General features: G+C 52.2%; 1 protein-coding gene across 5 annotated transcripts in view; it reads left to right on the top strand.

Moving 5' to 3' along the window:
• The window catches only part of OTOF (otoferlin), a 114,538-nt gene that overhangs the window by 4,275 nt on the left and 93,110 nt on the right, over positions 1 to 17,153 (top strand). For all 5 annotated transcript variants that reach the window (XM_071807220.1, XM_071807219.1, XM_071807218.1 and 2 more), the window contains exons 2-3: positions 2,301 to 2,359; positions 14,301 to 14,389. In XM_071807220.1, coding sequence (XP_071663321.1) covers positions 2,301 to 2,359; positions 14,301 to 14,389 — 148 coding nt within the window. The remainder of the gene's footprint in view (positions 1 to 2,300; positions 2,360 to 14,300; positions 14,390 to 17,153) is intronic.

The raw sequence follows: 17,153 nt of genomic DNA, 5'->3' as shown, positions 1-17,153 counted from the left end.
TGAACTGGGAGAGAACAGAGCAGGGGGCCCCACCAGGTTGGCTTGTTTTAAGTCATACTCTTAGAAATATTTCGGGTGGCAGATTGTCCTCCTTGGAGCATCTTCTCCAGATATTGCTTCCTATATGTGTTTGCTTAGAGCTGATTCACCCTCTGACCTGTGCACATCTCCTCGTTACTTTGGTCCCATGTCTATGTGAGGATGCTCTGTTGCATCCCTTGAGCCACAGCCAGGCTGAGATGCTGGTGGTGCCCCTGGCACGTGGGGTCTGTCCTGTCACCTCAGGGGATGGGGGGTCCTGGAATCATCGAATCATGGAGTGGTTTGGGTTGAAGGGTCCATTAAAGCTTCCCCAATTCCCCTTGCCATGAGCAGGGACATCTTCAGCAGCTCAGGTTGCTCAGAGCCCCGTCCAGCCTGGCCTGGGATGTCTCCAGGGATGGTTCATCCACCACCTCTCTGGCCAACCTGGGCCAGCTCCCATCCCTCCCATTTAAAGCAAGGAGGGAACCAGCACTTGCACTGGGAGGCAGCCAGTGAGGTTCAGGGGTCACCTGGTGTGAGATAAATACAGTTACTTACACACATCCCCCAGGAAAGCTGTGTGTCCATTGGTGAAGTGATTCATGGCAGGAAACCGGGAGGGTGGTTTGGGATACAGGGCTCACCTTCTGGGCTTCCTTTACCCAGGTCGGATGCTGCAGACAGCAGAAAGTCTGACAAGATGATTTTCTGGCTCTCGTGGTGTAATAGTGAAATTAGAAAGGGATGTGGCGTTCATTTGCAAGAGCTGTGTCATCAAGATATCTCAGTCTTTGGTAAAATGAAGTAAAAGTAAGGGGTGCCCCTGGCACCCCCGTTCCCCACCATGGCTTGTCTGTGCGGTGCTGGGAGCGTCACACACAGAGTTGTTTTTAATTACCCAGGAGACAGTTTTCCTTTCTGGAAGGGAAAGTCTCACTGTGATTCAGTGATTAAATATTAGCATTTTTATAAGGTTTCCTCCTGTAGCGTTATGAAGTGGATATTAACTAGAAATATTGATTCGGGGGATGTGGGTGGGGAAGGTTACCCTGCTGAGAGCAACCTGCGGCTCCTCGGAAAACCTCATTATTTCAGTAATTAGTTCACGCGCTTGGCTGCTCTCCCTGGGCTTCCCCTGCATGGCAGCTCCTCCTGTTACCCCATCCCGCTCCCAGCTGAGCATCCTGGGCTCCTCATCCTCCTCCAAATGGGAACAATTCCTTCCCCAAAGGGCTGTGGGGCACTGGAACAGGCTGCCCAGGGCAGTGCTGGAGTCACCATCCCTGGAGGGCTGGACAGACGGACAGGAGGTTCTCAGGACATGGGACAGGGACAGGGCTGGGGGGACGGTTGGACTCCATGAGCTTGAGGGGCTTTTCCAACCAGAATGACTCTGTGATCCTCTGCTTTCTGGGGTGGTTTTCGTGGGGTAGCTGGTCCTAAATCTCATCCCTGGGGTTCAAACATGCTCTTGAGGTGTGGAGACCTGCAATCCAATACTCTGAAACTGGACGAGCCTCTCTACAGCCAATGTAAAGGGAACTGCTGTGATCCCCATCCCCTTGCTCTGTTTCATCTGCTTTGCAATTGAATCACAGAATTGTTTTGGTTGGAAAAGGACCTTTAAGACCATCGAGACCAACTGTTCCCCAGCCCTGTCCCTGCCCCATGTCCTGAGAACCTCATGTCCGTCTGTCCAGCCCTCCAGGGATGGTGACTCCAGCACTGCCCTGGGCAGCCTGTTCCAATGCCCCACAGCCCTTTGGGGAAGAAATTGTTCCCAGATCCAACCTCAGCCTCCCCTGGTGCAACTTGAGGCCGTTTCCTCTGCTCCTGGCGCTTGTTCCTGGGGAGCAGAGCCCGACCCCCCTGGCTCCAAGCTCCTTTCAGGCAGTTCAGAGATCAGAAGGTCTCCCCTCAGCTCCTGTTCTCCAGCTGAACCCCCCAGGTCCCTCAGTCGCTCCCATCACACTTGTGCTCCAGCCCCTCTCCAGCTCCGTTGTCCATTGTTGGACGTGAAACGATGGAACGGGACTTGAATGCTCCAGCTAAGCGCATTTGGAAAAACGCTTTTAATTAGCTCTTCAAGCAGGTTAATGTGGAGTTTAGCAGAGCTGAAGCTGCGTCCACTCTCTCACCTGGGCTGTGTCCCCCCTGCACCGCCTTTGCACACCCATCCACCCCTTGCAGACCCCAACCCTGGGTGTTGCTGTGCAGCCCCCTGTGTCCCCCTCCCCGCCGCCCCTTGCTCCAACCAACCTGTTTCTCCTCTCCAGGTCTCTCCTTCTACACGCGAGTGCTCGAGAACTGCGAGGACGAAGCCAGGTTTGACGAGGTAAGAGACGACGTGTTTTCCTCCTGCTCTGTCCCCCACGTGGGGTTTGTTTGCTGCGACTCCCTGTCGGGATGAATATCCCCCTTCCCCAATTGGAGTGTGTTGGCATCTTCATCATCTGCTCCAGGGTTTCTCCTGGCAGGTACCAAATGGGTCTCTTGGCCACGGTCTGGCTGGGGCTGAGGGCACGGGGTGTGCTGTGACATGGGAGCAGCCCAACAGCATTTCCCCGGGGGGTAATTAATTACAAAAAAATTAAAAATCCATGTTGTTTGCACTGAAATTTCAGGAGAAATTGCTCGTCTTCATTGGGGAAACCCCGCTGAGCTCTTGGCTTTCCTTTTCCTCGCTCCAGGGGGAAAAGCTCTGTGTTTCACATCCCTGGTGCTTAAGGTGATGCTGCTCCATCCTCCTGCATCCCTTGGCTCATGCTGGGTACCAAGGTGATTGATCTGCTTCGGATGCTGATCGGATGATGTATCGGCCTTTAGTGCTCAGCTTTGGGTTTGGAAAGGGAGAGAGAAGGAAACAAAATCCAGGCTCTGTGTGGTTTTAAAATACAGCCTTTTCTTCAGCAGTTACCAAGAAAATATGCTGAGATGATTGAAATAAGGTCACCCACACAAGCAGGGAACAGAGGCGCTGCTTAGAAGTCACATCAGAAATGGAAATACGCATTTAGAAGGGAATAGATGTTTCCTCTGGTTGCTTTCTGTTCCTCCTAAAAGCTAAACCATTCCCAGGGGCTGGAGAATACAAGAAGCTAGGAGGAATATCAAGAACTTTGAATTGTTTATTGCTTTCTAAAGCTTTTTATACCTTTAGAAAATAAGGTTGTGGGATGGGATGTGTTTGTGGGGTGATAAATCGCATGGTGTTCCCACTCACCCAGCTCCTCTGTGTCCCTCACGTGGGTTTGTCCTTGCTCCAGATTTTAGAGGAAAAGCTTAATCTCAGGCTCCCCTAAAAAGGTGTAAGGGGCAGGGGAACCCCAGGCGTGGGCAGGGCGGGGTCTGCCACCGGCACCCCCAGTGCTGCCCAGGTCGGCGAGGACACCAAGCAGGTTGTTGGAGATGTGGCTCCAAGCAGGAGGCAGCCGGGGAAGCTGCTGCTGTTAGCGGGATGCAGGTCTCTATAGAGCTGCCCGCAACAATTTGTTAGTCTGATATCTGATTTGAATAGCAATGGCGGAGGTGTGCACTGCTGGAGCTGCCTGCATCAAAACTCTGTGATTTCAAGGGTGAAATCCTTCCCTGCCAGGGCTGGAGGGCTGGGGGCTCTGCTCGCTGCCTCAGGCTTGGGGGTTGCTCTGGGTGCTTGGTGGTGCACGGAGATCTTGGAGCATCCCAGCCGAGCTCTGGGCATCCCAGCCAAGCTCTGGGCATCTCAACCGAGCTCTGGGCATCCCAGGTGAGCTCTGAGCATCTCAACCGAGCTCTGGGCATCCCAGCTGTGCTCTGGGCATCCCAACCAAGCTCTGGGCATCCCAGGTGAGCTCTGAGCATCTCAACCAAGCTTTGGGAATCCCAACCAAGCTCTGGGCATCCCAGGTGAGCTCTGAGCATCTCAACCAAGCTTTGGGAATCCCAGCCGAGCTCTAGGCATCCCAGGTGACCTCTGAGTGTCCCAACTGAACTCTGGGCATCCCAACTGAGCTCCGAGCATAGCAACTGAGCTCTAAGCATCCCAACTGAGCTCTGTGCGTCCCAGCCGAGCTTTGAGCCCCCTGCGGTTCCAGGCAGTGTGCAGGAGAGGAGGGGCACTGGTGCATATCAGGACAAGGACTATAGAACTTAAAAGCCAGCAGGTAGACAAGAGCCTTGAGCCACAGGTGTATATTAGTGAGCATCATAGCTCCTTCTAGTGCCTCTTACTGCATCTGTGGGGCTGAGCCGCCGGCTGTCCCCGTCTCTCTGTTTAGACCACGTTTATTACAGTTCCTGCTGTGAAAGCCTCATATAAACCTGGTTTAAAATCAGCCTGGTAGGATCTACACAGCGAATTGCAGCAGAGTGAGGCAAGGTGATTCGGAGGAACCTGGCATGCCTGGACCAAGCTTTGGGCTCCACTCATCTCTTTGTGTTGGGCGATGGGTGCTGCTGGGTGATGGACCCAGCTCCCTGTTCCCCTACACTGCAAATACCTCGATTTTTCTCATCAACCACTTGGCCAGAGGAAAACCCAGTGTGAATCGGAGGTTCCTTTGGCTGTAAGTTAAGCACATTCCTAAGTCTTTCCTGTGCCGGTAGGAAAGCGTTTGCATCCTGAATGAGGCCCCATCAGCCAGGTTTTTATCTTCTGGGTCATGCAAGGTCTTCAGAGCATCTAAGAGCTGAGCCCAGGTGTGCGCAGGCGCTGCACGAGGTATTCGGTTACCTGGACATGACATGATACTGTCTCAACTGGTCCAAAACGTGATATTCTGACGTGTTCTGGGGGTAATGAACAATGCAGAAAACATGTAGGCAAACTGATAATTTTGGGTTCAGCTTTCCAGCTCTGCTGGGGACTCGCTGGGCAGGGACAAGTCACAGCAAGAGGTGGCAAAGGTGCTGTCCTGTTTGTTCTTCCCTTATGCAATCTCGTTATCTCACACTGCTGAAGGGCTCCCCGATGCAATGGTCGTGGACAGGACACCTGTGCTGAGCTAGAGAACGAGTCTGGTGCTGCCTGGAGTCACCAGCTGATGAGTCTGTCCGGGAAAGCAGGCGTTTCCCTTTGAGTGTACGCACAAGGCACATCATCCTGCCATTGATGACGAGCCCTGCCCATGAGTTTTATTGAATCAAATTGTCCTATTGCATCGTCAAACTCTTCCCCAGCTGTTCCCTGGCATGGGGCTGTCCCAGGGGAGCTCCGATGGGCGCGTGTGCTCTGTAATGCTCGGCAGGCACAGTATTCAAGTGTCTTCCAGATGAAGGTCTCCCTGGGGACACTGAGTTCGGGACGGTTGGAGAGCAGCAGAAGGCTCTGTGTGCCCTCCACCGAGTCCAACTGAGGCAGCTTTATTCCCTCTCCAGCTTCCTTGCTCTCCTTGCATTTTGCGATGAATTGATCACCAGCAGGGAGAGGTGGGGGTTTATTTCACGTTACTGCCTGGTTACCTGGGCATCCTCCTGTTGCTCGGGTGGCTCCTTGCACCGATCATTTACGGAGCAGAAGCTTCAGAAATGACCCCATTTCCTCCTATTTTTCCCTCAAAATGGGGTAAAATAGTGGTCTCATCCCCCATGTGCGGAAGGTTTTTGAGGCTGATCTCTCATCTTTATGAGAGGAGATGAAACGGGCTGAGGGTGCTGTGGATGCTGCAGATGCTGAGGATGCTCCCTGCCTCATCTCAGAGCTGGGGACAAGCAGAAAATTCACATTAGCTTCACAGAAAGCCAAACGGTGGGGTTTTTTGACAGCGCTAACAAGGGCATCAGCCTTCCCCACCACAGCTTAACATGCATGCCGACCCGAATTTGGGCTGCCCCAGTGATTTCCATTTGTTTGGCTGCACTCTATTGCATTTGCTATTATTTTTATTCATTGCATAATGAATTATGCAAAAGCTGTGCTCCTCCTGAGCCCGGGGAAGAGCTGCTGGCTATTCCGGAGGGTCGGTGCGGCTCTGCGGCTGTGTTGAACCAGCAACGGCTGGATTGTGTCCTGCCTGCACCCCAAAGGGTTTCTTCTTGGTGGGGCTTGTCCTGTGGCTCCGCTGTGATGTTGGTGGGCACAAAGAGCTGTGGGTGGCTCCTGTGTGGTCTTCCTTGCCTGCATTTAGTCCATCCTAAAGGGACCAGGACAGGCTTAAGTGCTGCTGTCAGGAAAGCGGAGACCTGGAGCTGCAGCCTTGACCCAAACATCTGGAAGTGCCCCTGATCCCTCAGGCTTGGAGATGAGAGGCAGGATGAACATCCAGCCAAGGCTGCCAGGTGCCGCAGGAAAAGGGGTGACACAGCTTAAAAAGGGGTGACACGGCTTAAAAAGGGGTGACATGGACACTGGCCCAGGTTGGGCAGAGAGGTGGTGGATGAACCATCCCTGGAGACATCCCAGGCCAGGTTGGACGGGGCTCTGAGCACCCTGAGCTGCTGAAGATGTCCCTGCTCATGGCAGGGGTTGAACCAGATGAGCTTTAATCATCACTTCCATCCCAAATTATTCTCTGATTCTATGAAAGAGGGGTGACGGGGCTTAAAAAGGGGTGAGACAGCTTGCAATGATGCCCTTTCCCAGGTCCCGTAAAGCAGTCTCACTGGGATCATCTGCCTTTTGCACTCTGCCGAGCCTTTTCTCTGCCTCTATCTTTTCTTTTTTCCCCTCTGTTAGTAAAAACAGATAAAACTGACCCAGTAGATATCACTTGCTTAGCCCTGTATGGGGCTTTTAAATGGTTTTTAACAATAAAAGCACTACAGAGAATGAACAGACAAGCGGTCAGGGAATGAGGAGGGTGATGGGAGCGGGGAAGTTGTCCCCAGGGCTGGTTTTCTCCTGGTGTGTCCCGGGTATGAGGGGTGGCAGGGGCTCCTCCAGCCCTCCCACTGTAACACAAACCCCCTTCACACCAGTGGATGGTAGCTCAGGATTTTGTTCTTACGTTTCTGCTGTTCCCTTCAGCCTTAAATGTCATCTGGTCGCCTGTTTTCACCTCTTTGTTTGGTGTTTCATGCTTGTCTTTTCTCCCACGAGCATGTTGGCCATACCTTTCTCTGCAAAAATGAGAAGAACGGTTTCATAGGATCACAGAATCACAGATGGTTTGGGTTGAAGGGACCATTAAAGCTCCCCCAGCCCCTGTGCCATGAGCAGGGACATCTTCAGCAGCTCAGGTTGCTCAGAGCCCCGTCCAGCCTGGCCTGGGATGTCTCCAGGGATGGTTCAGCCACCACCTCTCTGCCCAACCTGGGCCAGGCTCTCACCACCCTCAGCACAAACAATTTCTGCATCGTGTCCAGCCTGAATCTCCCTCCTTTAGTTTAAAACCATCACCCCTTAATCTGTTACTATGGGTCCTACTAAAAAGTCTGTACCCAAGTTTCTTGGCAGATCATAGAGAAGGAACAAATATATAAAGGGGGAGCGTCAGGAGGATGGAGCTAGGCTCTTCTGGGTGACATCCAACAGTAGGACAAGGGGTAACGGGTACAAACTGGAACACAGGAGGTTCCGCTTGAATATGAAAAGAAACTTGTTGGGGGTGAGGGTGGCAGAGCCTGGCCCAGGCTGCCCAGGGAGGTTGTGGAGTCTCCTTCTCTGCAGACATTCAAACCCGCCTGGACCCCTTCCTGTGGAACCTCAGCTGGGTGTTCCTGCTCCATGGGGGGATTGCACTGGGTGAGCTTTCCAGGACCCTTCAACCCCTGACATCCTGGCACTCTGGGATTCTGTGAATAAGATAGGCTTGTGGCTCATACTGTCACTTTAATAGTGATGCGAGACTGGGATTGTGCCACAGCTGGAGGAATTCCTGATGGATGTGAGATCACCAGTCCCACGAGATCAGCTGTGGAGAGCCAGGAGGGTGGGAAACCGTGAGGGTCCTTGTCCACCACGGTGCTGCATGAGTGACCGTCTGACTTGGAAGGAGATGGGAAACCTCACAGGAGGCACATTGGGGATAAGCACCGTCCCAGCCCAGCATCCCTTGAATGTGTCCCTGGGTAGATGTGTAGTCAGGGTTTATCATTATTTGCTTGTTTCTCAGCTGGAACCTGCCGTGACATTGCAGGGGTGGTTTGCAAAGCGCTTGGATATTGATCTCTGTAAAAATGGGCTGAAAGATTGAGTGGAGCTGCTGCCGGGGGAGGAGGAACAGATGGATCACGGAATTGTGCTCTCAGAGACCTTCCAGCCTCATTCCCTTGGCCTCTTTGACACCCTGGGCCATCAGATCATGTCATTGCATTGGATAAATGCAAAGTCTGTGACTTCCATCCTGCAATCCAACTCGGGTGCTCGTGCTGAAGCTGAGTGGCCATTGCAAGCTTTTCTGTGGACACAAGTCACGTTTTAGCAGCCACCTCCTGCCGCAGGGGCCCTCTGCCGTGGTCACGGTCATGGAGAAAGATGGTGAAGTGCAGCCCCGAGGTGGGATTCTCCTGGGAGAGCCTGCAGGGACAGAGGGGTCACCTCTGTGTGTGTCACATCTGGGAGCACTTTAGGGCCGGGGGTGCGTCCCTGCCCCTGATGCTGCTGGTTTTAGTGGTTTGGTGGAAAGCAACGTGGGAGTCCCTGCAGACACTGAATTACTCCGTGGCACAATTGTATTGGCTTCCCAGCTCCACATCGGAGCACAAGTGTGATGGGAGTGGCTGAGGGACCTGGGGGGTTCAGCTGGAGAACAGGAGCTGAGGGGAGACCTTCTGATCTCTGAACTGCCTGAAAGGAGCTTGGAGCCAGGGGGGTCGGGCTCTGCTCCCCAGGAACAAGCGCCAGGAGCAGAGGAAACGGCCTCAAGTTGCGCCAGGGGAGGTTGAGGTTGGATCTGGGAACAATTTCTTCCCCAAAGGGCTGTGGGGCATTGGAACAGGCTGCCCAGGGCAGTGCTGGAGTCACCATCCCTGGAGCGCTGGACAGACGGACATGAGGTTCTCAGGACATGGGGCAGTGCCAGGGGTGGATTATGGTTGGACTCCGTGATCTTAGAGGTCTTTTCCCATCAAATCTCTCGATTCTATGATTCCATACCACACAGTATTGCCCTTCAGCCCAACACTCTGCATTGGTAACAACCCGTAGTTCCTCAGGGCCAGTTATAAATTAACCGAGTAAACTTCAGCTCCAAACCCCTCTTAACATGCAGGGCCGGTCCCTGCGAGGACGCCGAGGAAGGAGAACCTGCCTGCCCAGAATTGCCAATGCAAAGCAGCTCCTGGGTACCTGCGGCTTCAGTGCTGGGTGGGAATTTGCAAAGAGAAGATGCCCTGGCGGAGATTCCATTGTGGTCTCTCATCACCTTTCGGGAGGTTCACAGCCCAGGCTGGGACGTTGCTTTGCCCTCTGTGTTGCAAAGGGCAGTTCCCTTGGTGCATCTCCACCGGCAGCAAGGAACAGCCTTTATAAAAGCAAATACAACAATTCAGAGAGCCCTGAGTTTGGTGGGAGAACCCAAGGTAGAGGGCAGGGAGCTGAAGGCCATAAATGCAAAGCAGAAATATAGTGCAAATGTTTATCACTCAGTGCAATCAGCCGTGGAAGGCACTTCTCTGAGAGTGTCGTTAAACGTTGTTGCTTGAATTCTGAGAGGTCTTTTTTTCGTTTTGCCCCGTTAAAAATATGTTCATCTGTGTTTAATTTAGGAGCCTTTGAGAGAAATGTGAAAATCCATGGACTGGGTTGTTTAAGAGGTCAGGTTGAGCAACTGTGATAATCCTTCCTGGGCTTAATAAATAATACTACTACTGATAAAAATATTTATATTTGGAGAGAAATGGTATCACCTGGTTCCTTTGAGCTGTTTATTTTCTGCTGAGGCTGCAACTCGGAGAGGTAAACACAGCAACTTGCATTTTGCTTTTGCAGCCGGGCTGACCCGCCACTGTCAGACCTGCACCTGCAGGGTGCTCGAGGTGCTATGGGTGCTCCAGATCCACCACCCGTCTCTCCAAAATACTCAGAATCATGTGGCATTCAGAGGAGCAATTCCCGAGGATTCACTGGTGCATGGGACAGCGTGTTTGTAAAGTGAAAAGAGGGAAAAATAAGTTGTAAAACTCGATACTGGGTGCCACAAGGGCAGAGAGAGTGTGACCCCCTCCAAACGTGAGCCATGGCTCGGTTTGGACCCGGGACGTGCAGAGTTTCTCCAGTGCTGGAGAGCCCAGACGAGGGGTGTTGGGGTAGGCAGGAAACCTGCAAGTGGAGGAATCCCAGCCCTGATTCTTAAGCCCCAAACTGAGATCATCTGCTCTGGATTCTGTCCTGAACAACTCAGCTAAATCAGGGGACCTGCAACAGAATTCAGATCTGAGCCCCTTTCTGAAGCCAATAAGAAAGATGGGGACAGACTTTTGAGCAGGGCCTGTTGTGATAGGACAAGGGGTGCTGGCTTTAAACTAAAGGAGGGAGATTCAGGCTGGACATGATGCAGAAATTGTTTGTGCTGAGGGTGGTGAGAGCCTGGCCCAGGTTGGGCAGAGAGGTGGTGGCTGAACCATCCCTGGAGACATCCCAGGCCAGGCTGGACGGGGCTCTGAGCAACCTGAGCTGGTGCAGATGTCCCTGCTCATGGCAGGGGGGGCACTGGGGGAGATTTAATGGTCCCTCCCACCCAAACCATCCTGTGATTCTATAAGTCCAGCCCTGAGAAACCAGGACTACACCACGAAGGTGAAAATGTCTCCCTGTGTTTCATTCCCCAGGATTTTAGGCAAAACTCCAAGTGCTTTAAGCAAATTGCATTAGTGGCTCTGGACAGGAGGGTCCCTGTGGCACTGGGGGTGTATGAACACGTGTGTGGGGATGCTCAGGGGACGAGGGCTCGGCACAGGGCACAGCAGATGGGACCGTGCTCCTCCACCCTTCATCCCTTCATCCCTTCTCGGCCCCTGGGGTTTGCTGCAGCAGCAGCGGATGGGCTGCGGTGTGAACATCCCCAGGCGAGCTTCTCGGTGCAGAAATCTGTCAGCAAGCCTGTTCAGGGGGGTCCTTGGAGCCTTTCTAGGCCACCACACTTTCCAAACAACTTTATAGAATCATAGAATCATTTTGGTTGGCAGAGACCTTAAGATCATCAAGTCCAACCATAACCTAAATCCAACACTAAACTGTGTCCCTAAGATCCTCATCTATACATCTTCTAAACGCCTCTAGGTGTTTGTCTGTTATTTTGCTTCCTGACAAAGCTTTAATCAAAGTCAGGGTGCTACATGTCGTTATTTCTATACCTTACCTTGCTAGCCACACCTGAGCACTGGGATCTGCCCTTCGGAGAGGAGTGAATTGTAGGGCAGGGCGTCCCTGTGCTCGGTGTGTACCGGGAAAGCAAGAGGTGGCCTCTGCCCTCTACCCCACAGCCCCAGCATGGGCAACAGGGACTCACCCCAACGTCTTTCTGACTGCTCCTTCCAGTTTCTCCCCCAAATGTGGTGTGTGCACAAATGGACTTTGACACAGTCTCTCACAGTATCCTCACAGCTAAACTGAGGAGGTGTGGTCTGGACAATAGAGCAGTGAGGTGGGTTGCAAACTGGCTTAAAGAGAGAAGCCAGAGAGTGATGGTCAATGGTGCGGAGTCCAGTTGGAGGCCAGTATCTAGTGGAGTGCCTCAGGGGTCAGTACTGGGGCCAATATTATTCAGTATATTCATTAACGATTTGGATGAGGGAATTGAGTGCACTATCAGCAAGTTTGCTGGTGACACCAAGCTGGGAGGAGTGGCTGACACTGGAAGCTGTGCTGCCATCCAGAGACCTGGACAGGCTGGAGAGTTGGGTGGGGAATAACCTGATGAAATTTAACAAGGGCAAGTGTAGAGTCCTGCATCTGGGCAGGAACAGCCCCAGGTTCCAGTATAGGTTGGGAAATTACATATTAGAGAGCAGTGTAGGGGAAAGGGAGCTGGGGGTCCTGGGGACAGCAGGGTGAGCATGAGCCAGCACTGGGCCCTTGTGGCCAGGAAGCCAATGGGACCTGGGGTGGGTTAGAAGGGGGTGGTCAGTAGGTCAGAGAGGTTCTCCTGCCCCTCTGCTCTGCCCTGGGGAGACCACACCTGGAATATTGTGTCCAGTTGTGGCCCCTCAGTTCCAGAAAGACAGGGAACTGCTGCAGAGAGTCCAGCGTAGGACAACAAAGATGATTAAGGGAGTGGAGCACCTCCCTTATGAAGAAAGACTGCGGGAGCTGGGTCTCTTTAGTTTGGAGAAGAGGAGACTGAGGGGTGACCTTACTAATGTTTATAAATATATCAAGGTGAGTGCCACAAGGATGGAGCCAGGCTCTTCTCAGTGGCAAACAATGATAGGACAAGGGGCAATGGGATCAAGCTGGAACACAAGAGGTTCCACTTAAATTTGAGAAAGAACTTCTTCTCAGTGAGGGTGTCAGAGCCTGGCCCAGGCTGCCCAGGGGGGTTGTGGAGTCTCCTTCCCTGGAGACATTCAAAGCCGCCTGGACATGTTCCTGTGCGACCTCACCTAGGCGTTCCTGCTCCAGCAGGGGGATTGGACTGGATGATCTTTCGAGGTTCCTTCCAATCCCAAACATACTGTGATACTGTGATTTCTGAGGAAGGGAGAAAGAAATAGACCAAACCAAGACCTGGATGTGTCCAGGAATATGAGCTCTGCTGGGGTTCCAGGAGGTGCTGCCAGACTTGTTGAATCTCCCAGTCCACATGTGTGAGCAGAAAAGAGCGTGGACCTGGATCGTGGTTCAGGCTTCTATGGGGATAGCGGAGGGGTTGGGGTTGGTTTGGTGCTGGCCAAGACTGTGGCCAGAGGGCTCAAAGCTGGGGTTGTGCTGGGTGGTGAGGTGCAGAGACTTCAGGGACCAGGAGGATCCTTTCAGTGCTTGAACAGGGATGAAAGGGGGGTTATAAGAAAGATGGGGACAGACTTTTGGGCAGGGCTGGTTGTGATAGGACAAGGGGTGATGGTTTTAAACTAAAGGAGGGAGGTTCAGGCCAGACATGAGGAAGAAATTGCGTACACTGCAGGCTCTCCATGGTGGGGATGTAACCGAAATAAATGCAGCTGCAGAACAGGGAGTGAGGCTGGACCGTAAGCAAAATGCTGCCACTATCATGGAGCCATGTCTAGTTTTCTTCTATATTTCGGGATTTTAGTCATTTGCTTCCTTGACTCACTGCAGAAAACTTCAAAGTGGGAAAAAAATAGCTTAAAAATGAGTGTTGGCGTCTTTCTGAAGAGTCGCTAATTTCTTCCTGTGAAGTTGCTTGATAAGCGCTTTCCTTTCCAGACCCTGAACGTGGTGCTGCCTCTCCGGGCAGCGATGCGGGCTCAGCCACGCTCCTGGGCTGGGGCATCCCGACCCCATCCTGCGGTGCACCCGGCACAGCTCGGCCAGGGGCTGCGCTTGGCTTTGGGGGCACGAGTGGTGACCCGCGGCTTGGAAAACTGGAGGCAGCTCGGCTGGTTTAGCCTGGTGGACTGATCTCTTACCTTGGGAACTAAAATAAACACAAATGGAAGTTTTTATATATATAATGTGTTTATATATGCACTAAAAGGGGCTGAGAAGGAAGATGGGGACAGAGTTTTGAGCAGGACCTGTTGTGATAGGGTTTAGTAGTGGAGTTCTGCATCCAGCTCTGGGGTCCTCAGCACAGGACACACATGGAGCTGCTGGAGAGGGGCCAGAGGAGCCCCAGGAAGGACCTGAGGCTGGAACAGCTCTGCTGGGGACAGGTGAGAGAGTTGGGGTGTTCAGCTGGAGAAGAGAAGCTCGGGGAGACCTTAGTGCAGCCTTTCAGTGCTTAAAAGGGGCCGATGAGAAAGATGGGGACAGACTTTTGAGCAGAGCCGGTAGTGACAAATCAAGGGGTGATGGTTTGAAATTAAAGGAGGGAGATTCAGGCCAGATATGATGCAGAAATTGTTTGTGCTGAGGGTGGTGAGAGCCTGGCCCAGGTTGGGCAGAGAGGTGGTGGCTGAACCATCCCTGGAGACATCCCAGGCCAGGCTGGACGGGGCTCTGAGCAACCTGAGCTGGTGAAGATGTCCCTGCTCATGGCAGGGCTGCCACTGGGGGAGCTGGGAAGGTCCCTTCAACCCAAACTATTCTGTGATGTATACTATCTAACTATCTAGAAAATATTTGGCACTGAGTCAGAATCTTAGTGAGACCCCTGTAAAACGGTCCTGCCCACCATTTTCCTGGGGAAAAGGCATAATTAGCCTTTTTTCCATGGTGATCTCAGCTCCATCCTCACCACCTCTGCAGCAGCTCCCTGAACCAAGGCTGACATCTCCCTCCCGTCCTTCCTCCACAGACTTTCCGCTGGCCGGTGGCGAGCAACATCGACGGCAATGAGATCCTGGAGATCCAGGTCTTCAACTACAGCAAAGTCTTCACCAACAGGTGAGCCCATGGTCTGTCCTTCCCTCCCACCGACCCCCAGGTCCTGTCCCATGGGAAGCGGGAGCTCCTGTTCGCGCGGGATCCACGTCCCGGTTGGGTTTGGAGAGTGGGGGGTGAGGAGGAGGTTGGTGGTGTCTCCTGGGAAGGGCAGAGAAGCTGGGGTGCAATGGGACAGCTCAGCGAGCGAGGTTGGTGAGCGCCAGCAGCGCGATGGTGCTCAGCACCATGTCCACACCACGCTTTTCCTTGGTTCAATACCATTTGCACGTGATTAAGAGAAACTAAAATATTTTGGCTAATTATGAAGGTGGAATTTGATCCCTAAATGTAATCCGCAGCTTCTGCAAGTTCTGCAAGTGTTTATTTGCCTTATTCTTGTAGTTTTTTCTCACATAGATACTGTGGTGGTTGCCAGGAGTTATGTACGTTGTTATCAACATATTTAGAGGCTTATTACAGTCTAACTTCTGCCCCCACATTAATAATGCACATGAAGAAAGGAAAATGTGTCTGTCCCTTCTGTCATTTCTCCATGCTGTCCTTGCAAAAACATGGGAGCATTTCATGAAAGACTTGAGTGACATATGTGACTTGTCCTACAGAACATTTGCACTGACACTAAAGAGGGGAAAGGAGAAAAAGAGCCAAGAAAGGGCTCTTGCTTGAGGTTGGACTTCGCAGTGATGTTTTCACCTGAAATCCAGACCCTGGAGCTCAGCAGGGTCTCCTGAGCATCTCCCAGGCACGTGTTGGTGCAAAACCTTGCTTCAGAGCCCCAAAAATGAGGAGACAGATGGCACGCAGGGCAGGCATGTTAAATATACAACCAACACAAACCAAACCATGAACAAAAAACCCAAACAAACTGAGACCTTTGTCTTGCTTTGAAGTAGGAGCTTGAGTAGGGTTGCAAAAAGCTGCTTGATTCAGTTGTTGTTTGGGAGGAGAAAGGCCAGGACTCCCCAGAGGGTCCTGGTCCGGGTGGGTGTGTTGGGTGGGAAGGGGAGGCAGATGCAGGCAGGAGAGGTCCAGGGCTTGTGGGGACATCTCAGCTCTGCCGCAGGGTCCATACGTTGTACGAGCCACTTGGGTTGTGTTCAGACACCTCCTAGGGGCACCTGCGTTGAGATGGTGTGGTTGTGGTGGTCAATGAGTTCATGAGTGATGTGCCCATGGGGTAGATCTGAATAGTTTCTGCATCCCTTAAGTGTCCCAGGGTCTGTGTGAGAAGGGGTCCCCAGGGCTGTGGGCAGCAGATGGGTGATGGGAACCCGAGGTGGACAGATGGAGACCTGGAGATGCAGCACCATCCCCTGCCAGAGCCAGGCCCAGCCCCTGGAACCTGCTCTTAGAACCACAGAATCATTTTGGTTGGAAAAGCCCCTCAAGATCATCGAGTTGAACCGTTCCCCCAGCCCTGTCCCTGCCCCACATCCTGAGATTCTCATGTCCGTCTGTCCAGCCCTCCAGGGATGGTGACTCCAGCACTGCCCCGGGCAGTCTGTTCCAATGCCCCACAGCCCTTTGGGGAAGAAATTCTTCAGGTCTTCATTACCCAGCAGAAGGGAACACAAATGTGCCAGCCAGATCAGAAGCTTTTTGCTCTAACAAACGGTGCATCACAAAGTACCAGTTTACCTCCTGGACAGCAATTCCGCATGCTCTGCATGCAGAGAAACAATCACTTCTGTCTCTGTCTTAAAATCTGAACAAAAATCCACTTGAAAGACTCAATGAAGTGCAGAAAGTGGTGTTTCTGTGTCTGGGAACGAAGAACCGTCGCTGTTCCCCCGTGGCACTGGGAACTGGAAGGGCCAGCAGGTTGTGGTTCGAGGCTGAGGAGGGGTCGCTTGGGTAGCTCTGCCCACCTTCCAGCTGACCGCAGTCTCTTAGAAATTTCCAAATACCCAACACAAAATCCAGCCAGTTCTGCTAAATTGCTGAAGGCAGCTCAGGTGGTTTCGCCTTGTAGACTTGCCTTGGGAAGCAAAAAAAAACAGCAAATCAAAGTTTATATATATAGCAATATGCGTTTATATACATAATAAAAGGGGTCAATAAGAAAGATGGGGACAGACTTTTGAGCAGGACCTGTTGTGATAGGACAAGGGGTGATGGTTTTAGACTAAAGGAGGGAGATTCAGGCCGGACATGATGCAGAAATTGTTTGTGCATGCGAGCACGACTGTAGTTCCAGCTCCCCATGAGAATCAGCATCTTCCACCAATTTATTTCCCCCTTGGCACAAAGAAACCCCCACATGTTGTGGTTTTGTCACAGGGGCTCAGGAGCCCGAGCTGGACCAGTTGGGCTCCCCCACCATGGTGTCCACAGCACACGAACCTCAGAGCATCCCTGCCCAGCTGTTCTCTGCCCTTCAAAGCTCTTGCACATCTGTAGTCACAGCACCTCCCAGTCTCGTTTCCGAGAAGGCCGTTCTTGGTGCCTCTCGTTGCACAGTGGTTTTCGGCATCTCAAATTGCCTTTGCAGTTCTTTATCCCCTTAATGTTCAACTTTCTGCCCCACATCTCCCCAGGTCTGCACACTTGAAACAGAGAAATAACATTAACAGCAGAGTCAATTCTACTGTTAAGTGGCATTTTTCATATTATCAGTGCTGTGGAACTCTTCAGATCATCCTCCATAAGTGCTCCACAGACTGGATGCTCTCGTGTTGCTTATATTCACATAATTATTACATATGCATTATAATTTTTGAAAATTTTGGCATACATCTATACTAAGAAATAATTGATGATATTC

The sequence above is a fragment of the Patagioenas fasciata genome, chromosome 3, assembly GCF_037038585.1.
Source record: "Patagioenas fasciata isolate bPatFas1 chromosome 3, bPatFas1.hap1, whole genome shotgun sequence".
Lineage (NCBI taxonomy): Eukaryota > Metazoa > Chordata > Aves > Columbiformes > Columbidae > Patagioenas > Patagioenas fasciata.
This window is presented reverse-complemented; position numbering and strand designations above follow the sequence as displayed.